At 46.2% G+C, this 12,824-nt stretch overlaps 1 protein-coding gene across 9 annotated transcripts in view; it reads left to right on the top strand.

Moving 5' to 3' along the window:
• Clip1 (CAP-Gly domain containing linker protein 1) overlaps window positions 1–12,824 on the top strand; it is a 119,107-nt gene that overhangs the window by 86,222 nt on the left and 20,061 nt on the right. For all 9 annotated transcript variants that reach the window (XM_037198727.1, XM_037198725.1, XM_037198724.1 and 6 more), the window contains one exon: window positions 4,727–4,847. In XM_037198727.1, coding sequence (XP_037054622.1) covers window positions 4,727–4,847 — 121 coding nt within the window. The remainder of the gene's footprint in view (window positions 1–4,726; window positions 4,848–12,824) is intronic.

Here is a 12,824-nt window from a genome sequence, read left to right as displayed (position 1 = left end):
CGTCTGCTCCCTGGAGTGTGGGACACTGAGGGGTTACTGGCCTCCCATTGCTACAGTCCTACTACTGAGCTCTCTCTAGCCACGGTAGATCCCAGAGGGGCAGAGCCACGGTGGACCTAACCAGGAGAGCTCTGTGTTTTGATAGCATTCTCCTTTCACACTGATTGTTACATAGGACCAGTCCTCCAGTGAGTCTGCCCACTAAATGCCTCACTTAATTGTGTCCTATCATATCACACTTCCCAATTTGTGTAGTGTTGCACGAATCCTAAATGGTCTTATCATAAAAACCCGGAACTAGATATTAGGGTAAATGCTGAAACAAGCCACAACCACTTCACCTTGCCAGCTCCTCAGCCAAAAAGAGAAGATCCTGTCTCCATGAATCCTCAGACTGAATGCCTCTGAGTCCTCAGCCGAAAGGGCCTAATTCCTGTCCCCTCCTGCCTTATATTCCTTTCTCTGCCCAGCCATTTCACTTCCTGTCTCAACCTTCCAAGTGCTGGGATTAAAGACGGGTGACTCCCAAGTGCTGGAATTAAAGACTGGGTGCACCAACACCACCCGGTCCTCTGTGGCTAACTCTGGCTGGCTCTGTCCTCTGATCTTCAGGCAAGCTTTATTTCTTAGATTACAAATTGATCACCGCAGTGTCGGATCAGGGTCGTACTTATGAAGAGACAAACAGTGGCTACAGTGCAGGTGTAGAGAGCATGCTTAGCGTGTGTGAGGTGTTGAGTCTCCAGGCAAGGGTGGGCATAGGTTGTCCTCATAGCCGGATGTGGTGGTGCATGCCTGTAACCCCTGAAGTCAGGAGACAGAGGCCGGAGGACCACTCTAGTTTCAGGCCAGCTGTGCTATAGTGAGAACCTGGCTCACCTCTACCCCCAGTTTGTCTTGGTGCCCTGCTTTATGCCTGTGGATAGAGTGGAAGTCAAAGACAGTAAGATTCCCGCTGCAGCCACAGCAACGGAAGCCTGTCTTTCTTCTGATACTGCCCTGGGGGAAGTTGCTGAGACAAGAGAGGAGCAGCGCTGTGCCAGGGCTGCTTTAGATTCTCTGCCCACCAGGCCTGGGGAAATTCCCTCTTCCTGTCGTGACAAGGCACCCCACGGCTAGATCTTAGCTCTGCATAGAAACTAGTGGAAGGAGGCCTGGGGAGCTGGTGAAAAGCCCTGGCCTGGGACTCTGCCCTTGTCTTGGCCACGCTTCAAGGCAAGGACATCTGCTTTCAGAGGACAGTGTGATGGGAACAGTACGTCTTGGGGTGCTTTGCGTTCCTTAGTTGATTCTTCATTGCCTAAAGCTAGAGAATAAAGAGCTGCGTGCGTGCGTGCGTGCCTGCGTGTGTGCATCTTCACAAGCGCACAGTGGTGCCCGTGTGCTCCAGAGCTGTGGTGTTTGTCCTCACCTGACAGAATTGTGCAGCCTAGAGAAACTGGTGCCAGGGGAGCGGCAGCAGCCTTGTGACCGAGCTCCCTGCCTCCCGTGGCCACTGCCCCTACAGCTGGAAACCCGCACTTGTGAGGCAGTAGTCTTCCCTCCATGCTCCCGCTCGCGCTGCTTCAAGAGAACCCTTGACTTGGGTTAGTCAGCTCTTAATTTCAGGAAGAGCAGCAATGAAGTGGCTTCCATTGCTGTGGGACTTTCTATCTTAGCAGTGACGAAACAGGCCAATTGTTCTCTCTCCATAGCGGGTTTAGTAAGAACTCTAGACTGAATTTAACTTAATAATCTGTCTTGGAAAACCAAAATAAATACATTTGTGAGTAAAATGTAAGTCAGGATCAACAGTGTTTATTTTGTCTCTCACCTTAAAGCTAGGTATATTTTCTGTCTTGTCCTGTAAACAGAAAAGTAGCTTTAAAATTGGTTAAGAGCCTGGGAGATGGCCCCGTGGGAAAATGGCTGCTGTGCACACATGAGGGTTGACTTGGACGCCTCGAACCCGTGTAGAAGCTGGAATTGACTGCTGCACACGTTGTAGTTCTGCTCGGGGCTGGGAGGCAGCGAGAGGAAGATTCCGGGGACTTGCTGGTGCCGTCTAGCCGCTCCGGCTCAGTGAGAGAACTGTCTTATAAAAAAAGAAGTCATCCGGTGTGGGCGTCTGGCCTCTCGTGTGTATGCACACACTTGCAAAGTTGTTAGAAATCTTTGCTTGTGTCTTGTGGTGTGTGAGATGGCACCCAGCTCTGTGGGGTTGCTTCTCTTCTTCCGTCTTTACATGAGTCCTGGGGATTGAACTTTGAGTCATCAGGCTTGTGTGGCAAGGGCTTTACCTGCTGAGTCCCAGTGGCCGTTTTCAAAATAACTTTGGTTTCTTGTTTGAAGTTTTTTTACTGTGAGTTTTTTTTTTCAGGGGTGTACCACTGAGCCACACCGCCAGCCCACAGAATGCTTTGTGTTTGCTTTGTGTTTGCTTTTTGAGACAAGATCACTCTCTAGCCCTGACTGTCCTGGAGCTTGCTCTGTAGATCAGACTGGCCTCAGGCTTGCAGAGATCCACCTTCCTCAGCCTCCTGAGTGCTGGGATCACTACACCCAGCCTCACTGTGCTTTCTTTAAAACAGTGCTTTCAAAACCTTTGTACGACCAGAACTTTGTGTCTCTGCGATGAGAAAGTTTTAAATAGGCAGAAGAGGAGCACAGACGTCAGTGTTGACGGCCAGGTGTGGTGGTGTGTCTGTCGTCCCGCACACTGGCGGCCAAGGCAGGAAGATTTCAAGGTCAAGGCCAGCTTTCGAAACATAGCAAGACTGTGTATCAATAAACAGAAAGTTCTTTTTCCTCCCACCACACCCTCGAGACAGGGTTTCTCTGTGTAACAGCCCTGTCTGACCCGATCCGATACTCACTCTGTAGACCAGGCTAGCCTAGAACTCACAGAGATCTGCCCGCCTCTGCCTCTAGAGTGCTGGGATTGAAGGTGTGGACCACCACTGCCTGGCTAATAAAAAAGTTCCTATGAAGTCAGTGACAACCTGAGAAATACAGTATTTAGTTTATGATGGTTTCATCGTAAGTAAAATCTTCCAACTTGTCAAGTGTTAATGGACTTCAGCCAGTCAGTGAACTTAAGCTCTGTGGGGAGCGGGGCAATCTGTGTGTGTGTGTGTGTGTGTGTGTGTGTGTGTGTGTGTGTGTGTGTGTGTGTGTGTGTGTGTCTTAGTTTGCTTTCCTGTTGCTGTGATAAAGACCACAACCAAAAGCAACTCGGGGGAGAAAGGGTTTATTTGGCTTACAGGTTACAGTCCATCATTGAGGGAAGCCAGAGTAGGAACTTGAGGCAGAATCCAAACAGAGAGCAGTGAGGACCGCTGCTCACTGGCTCCCTCTCAGACTCAGGCTCAGCTCCCTTCCTTACACAGCGGATGACCACCTGCTCAGGGATGGTGCTGCCCATGGCGGGCTGCCACCCCCTACGTCAGTCAGCCATTAATAAAATGTCCCACAGACATGCCCTAGGCCACTGGGATGGGGCAGTTTCTCTGTTGGGTTCCCCTCTTCCCAGGCATGTCAAGGTTTGTCAGGTTGACACAAACGAACTGACGGTGTCTATATACGCCAGTGAGTAGATGACTTGATGGATGCACAGCCTGAATGTTCTTTCTCAGTTTTTCTGTCCTTATTAAATACACATCTTTGTAAAAAGTTTAGTGTGCTAAGAGAATTTCTGTGTAGATTTATTCTCCTAAATCTTCACATGGTCATCATAGAGTATGTGTTGTATAGCTAGGTGGAGAATTAAAAACTGAGAAAAATTGAAGATGCCAAGCTCTGCCACCCATTAGACAATTGAAGTTAAAAATAGATGCACTCATGCGTCGGCAAATGGATTCATACCCAGATGAGTGGATTCGGAATCCAGTCATGTCTGACAGCTTGCTAAGAAGAGTTTACCCAGCATAGACCTACTTAAATCTCAAAATTGCTTCAAAACCTTCTATGGCATAAAACTAGGATCTAGTGAGGAAGTAAAAATATTTTGAATAGCCATATGTAAAAAATAATTCAGAATGTATGTTTAGGTTAATTTTAATAATGGGAAAATACCTAATAACGTCTACCTTATTGTGTTAGCATTTATGATATGAGTTAGCTGGCAGGCTGTGTTACATTTTTATTTGCTTCTTTTAATTAACAATTAGCATTGTAAAAAGAATACCATCAAATAACTGCTATTTACTCAGAAAAAAATTCCTGTGGGCATTTCACTTTCCGTTGTCCTAAAAATACCCTTGGGTTCACAGCAGCGCCTGCCTCTGATGGACACTGGTGAATGTGACCACTGGATTTTCATTTCACAAGAGAGAAATAGATGAAAAGACCTGCGCCTCCTGAACAAAGTGCCTTGGCAGCCCATTAAGTCGCTGTCACCAGAGTGGGTTATAGTGTCAATTATCTCACGGGAATTTTCCTAAAGACGAAGGCTATGCTGGCCACGTCATTTCTCACCTATTTTACAGCACCATTTGCTTTTGTGTGGGGGTGGGGGTGGTAATAGAGTAGAGATAGTGTTTGTTGCGTATTTTAAAATTGTCATAATTGTGGTCAGCCAATCTCTTTTTGGCCCTCCTTCATGTAGCTAGCGAGGTCCCTTGTTATTATAGATCTTATCAGGCACGTGACCCAGATCTATTTTCCCCAGCGCTGCAAAGCTGTTGTCTCCCACAGTTTCCTTGCTTGTCTTGTTTCTATGGTAACCCTGCACTCACTGTCCTTGCAGAGAAACCCTAAAGCAGGCAGCCGCTGAGAAGTCCCAGCAGCTTTCAGCATTGCAAGAAGAGAACGTCAAACTTGCCGAGGAACTGGGGAGAACGCGGGACGAAGTCACAAATCATCAAAAGGTCGGTGGACCTTTGGTGGGGGGCTTGAGATCTGGGGTGCCGGCATCTGCTGTTCTTGCAGCGTTCCTAGAGGCTACTCAGACTTGCTCTGTGTGCAGGGTTGTTTCAAATGGGATGGCTTGTTTGCCTGTGTTACCCGGCTCCTTGCTTTCAGGGAGGCACACTGCTATAGAATGTAGGATCGCAGTGAATTGACGGTTCCACTATCACACCACACACACCAGCAGCACCAGCACCAGACCTTACAAGCAACGAGAAGAGGTCCTTCCTAGATTAGTCTTCTAGCACTGCACTTAAATTCAAAGAATCAAACATCTCCCTACCACAACTTTGATTCCAAATTTATTTTTCCTTAAGGCTTTTCCCCCTATTTTGCTGAAATTGGTCTTGAGGATATGGATTCTAAGAATATGGTTTTGGTGTGAAGTTACCGGTTGGTCTTGGTAGTAATTTCCCAATAGACTTGTGAATACGTGTGTGTGTTGATTTGTGGAATGTGCGTCCTAACTAGAGTGCATCACAGCCTGCTTGCTGAGATCTGCGTCGCTGAGGTTTCTGACAGAAGTTACTTACACATGGGACCAGAGCTGATTGTAAATGATGCTGTGTTCTGCGTTGAATTCTTCTCTAACATTGAATCAGCATGTTAGTCACATCTGACCCCCGGGGCAGCCGCTGCGATTTTTAACCATTTATGCTTGCTCTGCCCTGCAAAGGGAAAGGTCTGGTGCGTTCTGCAAGCCTTGGCTCTGACTAGCTGGAGTAGTTTAGGGTCAGTGAATTTCATTGTCACCATGATGGTGCAGTGTGGGGAAAACCCCTCATTTTGTTCTTCCTGTGTTTTCAGGGCAGGGGATCCCTGGTTGGCCTGGAACTCACCAGGTAGCACAGGTTGGCTGCAAACTCAGAGAAAGCCTCCTGCTTCTACCTCCCGAGTATTGGGGAAGTCACCATGTCCACAGTTTATTTCACACTTTAAGATTTTTAATTAGAAGCCAGGCGGCGGCGGTGGGGCACGCCTTGAGTCCCAGCACTCGGGGGACAGAGGCTCATGGATCTCTGTGAGTTCGAGGCCGGCCTGGTCTACGGAGTGAGTTCCAGGACAGCCAGGACAGTTTGACAGAGAAACCCTGTCTCAAAAAACAAACAAAACAAAACAAAACAGATTTTTATTATAGCTGTCCCCACTGTGCTCATTTCGTGAAGAAAATGCTGCCGTCTCCCAGCTCTAAGAGCTGTTGCCGGGTGCTGCAGGTGGACACAGCAGACAGCTGTGTGATGGGTCCCCAGATGACAGGGTGATCTGGGAGGGGTGCCCTTACCCTTGTGAGGCAGAAGACAGAAGCCCAGAGAAGATAGTGACTTGTTGAGATTCTCTGGCAAGCAGGGTCACAGTGTTTGTCCTCGTGTTTGGAACAGAATCAAAGGGGACTGACGTAAGCGGGGTCACTGCACCCTGCTTTGATCCGCTCATGAGAAATTTGAGTTTATAAAAAGTAGAAACCCCTTTGACCTGAAGAAGATTCTCTTTTCTGTTATTGCTGGGATGTTGAATACCAGGGTGTCACCAGTACTGGGAGAGAAGGATTTCAGTTAAGTGCTCAGTCTATCTCGTTGGCTTTTCCCTTCCTCCCTCTCTCCCTCCCTCCCTCCCTCCTCCCTCCCTTCATTCCTTATCTTTTCTTTTTGATTTTTCCACATTTCTTTGAACAGCTGTGGTAGAGACTGTGGACTCCATCTGTAGAATGAGCAGGGAGGTCGCCCTGTCCTCTTATGCTGTGATCTGAACTGGACTAGTTATATTCCTTGTGTCTTACTCAGCTGGAGGGGGCTGAGGAGACCTCCTGACTCTTGACTGAGTTTTCAAAGCTCTTGACTTAGCTTTCTACTGAAAAGATTTTGTGCTTAATGATTGAAAACTCATTTTGCTGGGTGTTAGAAAATAGCAGCTATAGCTATGAAAGAAACTTCCTTTTAAAGAGTGGGAGCTGGAGAGGGCTGGAGAGATGGCTCAGAGGTTAAGAGCACTAGCTACTCCTCCAGAGGTCCTGAGTTCAATTCCCAGCAACCACATGGTGGCTCATAACCATCTATCATCAGATCCATCTTCCGGCCTGCAGGCAGAACACTGTATACATAATAAATAAATAAATCTTTAAAAAAAAAAAAAAAAAAAAGAGTGGGAGCGGGGACTGGTGGATGAGCCTGTCAGCACAGCACTGGGGAAACAGAAGAAGGAGGGTCAGGAGTTCAAGGCCAGCCTTGGCTACACTGAGTTTGAGAGCATCCAGGCTACAGCGGCCAGTTCAAGGCTGATGTGGGCTATATGAGAGACCTTTCCTTTAAAAACAAACAACTAAAGCCGGGCGGTGGTGGCGTACGCCTTGAGTCCCAGCACTCGGGAGGCAGAGCCAGGCGGATCTCTGTGAGTTCGAGGCCAGCCTGGGCTACCAAGTGAGCTCCAGGAAAGGCGCAAAGCTACGCAGAGAAACCCTGTCTCGAAAAACCAACCAACCAACCAACCAAACAAACAAACAACTAAAACGTTAGTTATTGTGTCACTTTTAGATTGTTGTTTGTTTTTTATTCAGAAAAGAAGTAAATGTCAATTAAAACATGATAGCTCGGTAATGGACACTTTCCTTGTTTTTCAATTAGGAATCAAACCTGGGCCTTATGCATGTAAGGCAGGCACTATACCAACTGAGCTATATCCTCATCTCTGATTATGGAGATTATTAAAAGTGATACTAACCAGTGGTGGTGCACACCTTTAATCCTAACACTCAGAAGGCAGAGGCAAGCGAATCTCTTGAGTTCTGAGTTTGAGGCCTGCCTGGTCTACAGAGCGAATTCCAAAACAGCCAGGGCTACACAAAGAAACCCTGTCTTGAAAAACCAAAAATAAATAAAATAAGGTAAAAAATGAAAGTGATAATAATAATCAAGAAAGATTATATATAGATCATTCTTGTCTTGATATGTACACTCGGAAAGAATGGAGAAAACCACCCACTTAAAATAACCTAGCTGCGTGTGGTAGCTCACACCTGTAACCCTGTAACTGTAATCCTAGTACTTGAGAGGTTGAAGCAGGAGGTTTGCAAGTTTGAGGCCAGCCTGAACTATACAGCAAGACCCTCTCTCAATAATCTATTCATCCACCCATGCATGTATACATGCATACATACATTCAAGTATACATATATAAAATAGTTTATAATTAACCTTATTTTAAAGAAGATAAATTGTCTGACTCTCTTACTATATTATCTCTATGAACCTGTTGTGCTAATTATTTCTGTGAAATTATGAATTTTCACTTAGTTAACTTCCTAGAGTTAAGTGAATTTTTTGTTTTTTCTTTTTGAAGTGTTGGGGATAAAACATTGGTCTTTTTTGCATTAGTCAAGCTATTAGCTGTCTCTGTTAGAAATATAATATAAATGGACTAGGGCTGTAAATCAGTAATAGAGTGTTTGCCTGGCATGCCTGAGACCCGAGTTTAGTCTCTAGTACCACAAAAGCAAGGAGAGAGAGAAACTACATTACAGTGTTGTAGAGTACTTCGTTTAACTATGTAAAGATGTGTTGCATTTGTTTATGTTGCAGAATATTTAACTATGTAAAGAAGTGTTGCGTTTGTTTAATTATGTAAAGATGTGTTGCTGTTTTACCTTGCCTGCCTAAGGCACCTGATTGGTCTAATAAAAAGCTGAACGGCCAATAACCAGAGAGGAGGTATAGGCGGGATTTCCCAGCAGAGAGAGTAAGGAGGAGTAAGAATTTAGGCTTGGGAGAAGAAAGAAAAAAGAGACCCCAGGGAGACGCCAGAGGCCAGCCAGATATGGAGGAAGCAGGAAAGTAGGACATACAAAATGAAAGAAAGGTAAAAAACTCCGAGGCAAAATGTAGATGACTAGAAACAGGTTAAATTAAGTTAAAAGAGCTAGTGGGACAAGCCTAAGATAAGGTTGAGCATTCATAACTAATAGTAAGTCTCTGTGTCTTTATTTGGGAGCTGGTTGGCAACCCAAAGAAAAAGACCAACTACATTACAGAGCTACAGTGTTTGACAGAAATGCTATTTTCAAAATCTAGAACTTCAGTTGTATTACTGTATTCAGTGTTTCCTTCTAAAATTAAAATGCAGACTAGATTGACAGAGTTAGGTAAATCCTGACCCAGGCGGAAGTTGCTTTACTTAGCAACATTGTTACTCATTGGGCATTTTCTGAGAAGCCATACGACTGCTTTTGTGGCATCCTAACCTTCCTCTGAAACTGAGAGTCTTAGGGGTGAGGAAGCAGAGGCTCGGAAGTGACGGCTAGCTGGGGATGCACCCCATTGGGAATGAGATGTGAAATAGTAGCTATGGCTTAGGACTCTTCCCTGCTGCTGCCCTGCTGAGGATGAAACCTCTTTCCTTCTCTAGTAACCGCTGTTTTAAAGGCTTGAAACAAAATTGTGAGTCAGGAATATGGGGTAGGTGGGGCCGAACAGTATCGTGCAAATGTATTTGCAGGCTGGGGTGTTGCTCAGTGGCAGGGCAACCTCTCAAATACGGGATGCTCTGGGTTAAAGCCCAGCACCACAGTGGTAATGTGGGGCTGCACTCTGAACTTTGCTGGTATATTATTTTTCCTTTTTCAAATGTTTATTTGCTTATGAATCCCAAGACACCCCAACATATGTCTGCATACTAAGGCTCTCACTGGGGAGTCCCTGGGGAGGAAGCTCTGCTTCCTCTGGGAAGAGCCTTTATTTGAGGACTGTTTACTTCCTGCTTGTCCTTTTCCTTACCAGGACGAATCATTGTCGGAAGTTTTAAACCCTGTTCTTCAAGACAAGGCTGTTTATTGAATTAGAAGACTGCCTCCCTGTGACAGTGGTTTTGTAGACCATTCTTCTTTATTCTTTTAAAAAAGGCAGTGAAGGCCGGGTGGTGGTGGCGCACACCTTTAATCCCAGCACTCGGGAGGCAGAGCCAGGCGGATCTCTGTGAGTTCGAGGCAGCTGGCTACAAGTGAGTTCCAGGAAAGGCACAAAGCTACACAGAGAAACCCTGTCTCGAAAAACCAAAAAAAAAAAAAAAAGTGAAGAAATTCGAAAGCTGGGTACAGTGGTGCATGCTTATGATCATAGCACTGGGGATGTGGAGGCAGGAAGGTCAGGAGCTCAAGGTCATTCTCCTGTATATAGTGAGTTCAAGGCCAGCCTGGGCTACGTGAGACCCTGTCTCAACAAACCAGGAAGTGGGGAGGGAGAAAATGGTGGAAGAAGATAATGAGGGGGACTTGACTGTGGGTATGGAGGGCTGCTGGAGGCGGCTCTTCCTTAGAGATCCTGTTTGCTTGGCCTGCCGTGGTGTGAAGAGGAATCCTAACATGGAAGGACCCTTTGCTTGCTTACAGTCCCCTGCAGAGAAGCCTGCTTGGTCAGAAACAGAGTCCCCACGCCTGTCTGCTGCTTGTGTGGCCAAGTGCTAGCTGTTAGGAAGCTTTCTCCAACTAAAATCCTTACTTTACAAAACAAAGAGGGCTGAAGAGATGGCCCAGCAGTCTAGAGCACTTGGTGTTGCACAGGTTCATTCCAGTGCCCACATGGTGGCTAGGAGCGACCCACCGCTCCAGTTCCAGGAGACTGGATGCCCTCTTCTGCCCTCTGTGGGCACCAGGCATGCATGCAGACCAAATCTCGTGTATATATAAAAGAAATGAATCTCACGTTTAAAAATGATTACATTTATTTATTATTTGTGTGTGGATTCACACATGCCACAGTGCCCATGTAGAGGTCAAAGGTCAATTTGAGGGAGTCCGTTATATTCTGTCATCAGGTGTCAGGCTTGGTGGCAAGTGCCTTTACTCCTGAGCCATCTTCCAACCCTAAAGTTAAGTCGTCTTTTGTGTGTGAGATTTTTCATTTTAAGTGAGAAGAGGGCCAACAACTAGGGCCAGTCAGGATTGCGAGTGGCCAGAGTGTTTATCTGGCAACAGCGTGCAAAGTGCATTAGCTTTTAAGCTTTTAAAATTATTGTCATTATTATTTGCCTGTGCATAACAATATTATTATATGTGAATGTGTGTATGTGTGATTGCAAGTGTGTATCCCGTAGCACACACACGGAGGTCAGAGGACACTCTGGTCGAGTCTTTCCTTCCACCTTTATGAGGACTCCAGGTGTGAAGCCCGGGTTGCCAGGCTGACACAGCAAGCTCTCACCCATGAGCCATCTCACCAGCCCCATGTTGTCTTTTAAAACAGAATATGTTAGGCAAAACCAAAAGAAAATGTCTGGTTTAGCAATCTGACGGTAGACATGACTCGGGAGTTATGACTGTTAACGCAACAGCATGGGCAGTTTGTGCTCACAGCAAGTTTTCTGCCTGATGCCCTGGGTGATTTCTTGTTGTTCCATGTTTGTGTGTGTATTTCAGTTCCTATTTTAAACATTTTACAGTGTGCAGTGTGGTGATGTTTAATTTTATAGTGCCCATGTTGTGCAATCACTACCTCTGTCTAGTTCCAAAACAGATTTAAAACTTTAGGGGGTGGGCAGGTGGTAGTGCACTCATTTAATCCCAGCACTCAGAAGGCAGAGGCAGGTGGATCTTAGTAAGTTTGAGGACAGCCTGGTCTACAGAGCGAGATTCAGGACAGCCTGGTCTACAGAGCGAGATTCAGGACAGGTAGCGCTAAAACAGAGAAACCCTGTCTCAAAAAACAACAACAACCCCCAAAACTTTAGGGGGGAAACTGCATGCCCATTTTAAGCAGTCACTCCCATACCCTCCTCCTGGCCCTGGAAACCACCCTTCTTTCTAAGGGTTTGTCTGTGCTGTACATCACATATCATTGGAATCAAATACTACAAGTCTCCTTCATTTAACATCATGATTTCAGGAGGGGGTAATTATTTTTCATTGCTGAATTTTACTCCCTCCAATAGGCATCTATTGATGTTTATTGACCCATTTTTGTTGGATGCTATATGAATTCTTTCTCCGTTCGTACCTGTCCTTTGAGGTCTGCAGCCCTGCCTATGGTAGCTACCTCTAAATACCACCTCAGATGTTCTGTAAGATGGGAACTCTCTTTTCTCCTCAATAGTAAGTCTAAAACATGGTCCACACTGAGACCCTAAATCCCCTCCCTCCCTCCTTCCCTCTTTCTTTCTTTCTCTCTTTCCCCTTCCTTCCTTCCTTCCTTCCTTCCTTCCTTCCTTCCTTCCTTCCCTCCCTCCCTCCCTCCCTCCCTCCCTCCTCCCTCCCTCCCTCCCTCCCTCCCTCCCTCCCTCCCTTCCTTCCTTTTCTTTCTTCTTCAAATCAGGGTTTCTCTATGTAGCCCTGACTGTCCTGGAACTCACTCCATAGACCAGGCTGGCCTCCAACTCATAGATCCATCTGCCCCCGCCTTCCAAGAGCTAGGATTAAAGCCGTGCACCCCCACTGCTTGGCTTGATAAGCTCTTGATCCCTTCACCTGGGATTTGCTGTGTGTGGGTGGTGAGAGCACTGAGACCGAATTCAGGCAGTCACATAAATGGAAAGTGTATAGAGCATTATTTTCTTTTCATAGGGTATTCTAAAAATAATGGCGTGAGTTCTACAGTCCAGGAAGGCATCTCAGATGGTCAGTGTTGAGAGAGATGTCTGATTTATCAGTTGATGTCTGTTTTATCATCTCCTCACATGTATTCAGAACAACAAGAGAGAAGGTTCCTCTATATATAGTAATGTGCGGTCTTCAATAGACGTGAACACCTGGAGGCCACCTTTGAGATGAATGTCTGCTTTATCATTTGCAGGCCTCCTCACATGTATTCCATCTACAAAGACAGCAGGTACACCGAGCTGTCACCATGGAGACAGCAGCTTTTCCCCAGCGGTCGTTGCGAAATGAGGCTATGGCTTGACAAGGATAAGACGGGTCAATAGCTGTTCTGTGAAAAGTCCTTTCTGAGCGAAGTTATGGC

Source organism: Peromyscus leucopus, chromosome 23 (genome assembly GCF_004664715.2).
Source record: "Peromyscus leucopus breed LL Stock chromosome 23, UCI_PerLeu_2.1, whole genome shotgun sequence".
NCBI classification, from domain to species: Eukaryota; Metazoa; Chordata; class Mammalia; order Rodentia; family Cricetidae; genus Peromyscus; species Peromyscus leucopus.
This window is presented reverse-complemented; position numbering and strand designations above follow the sequence as displayed.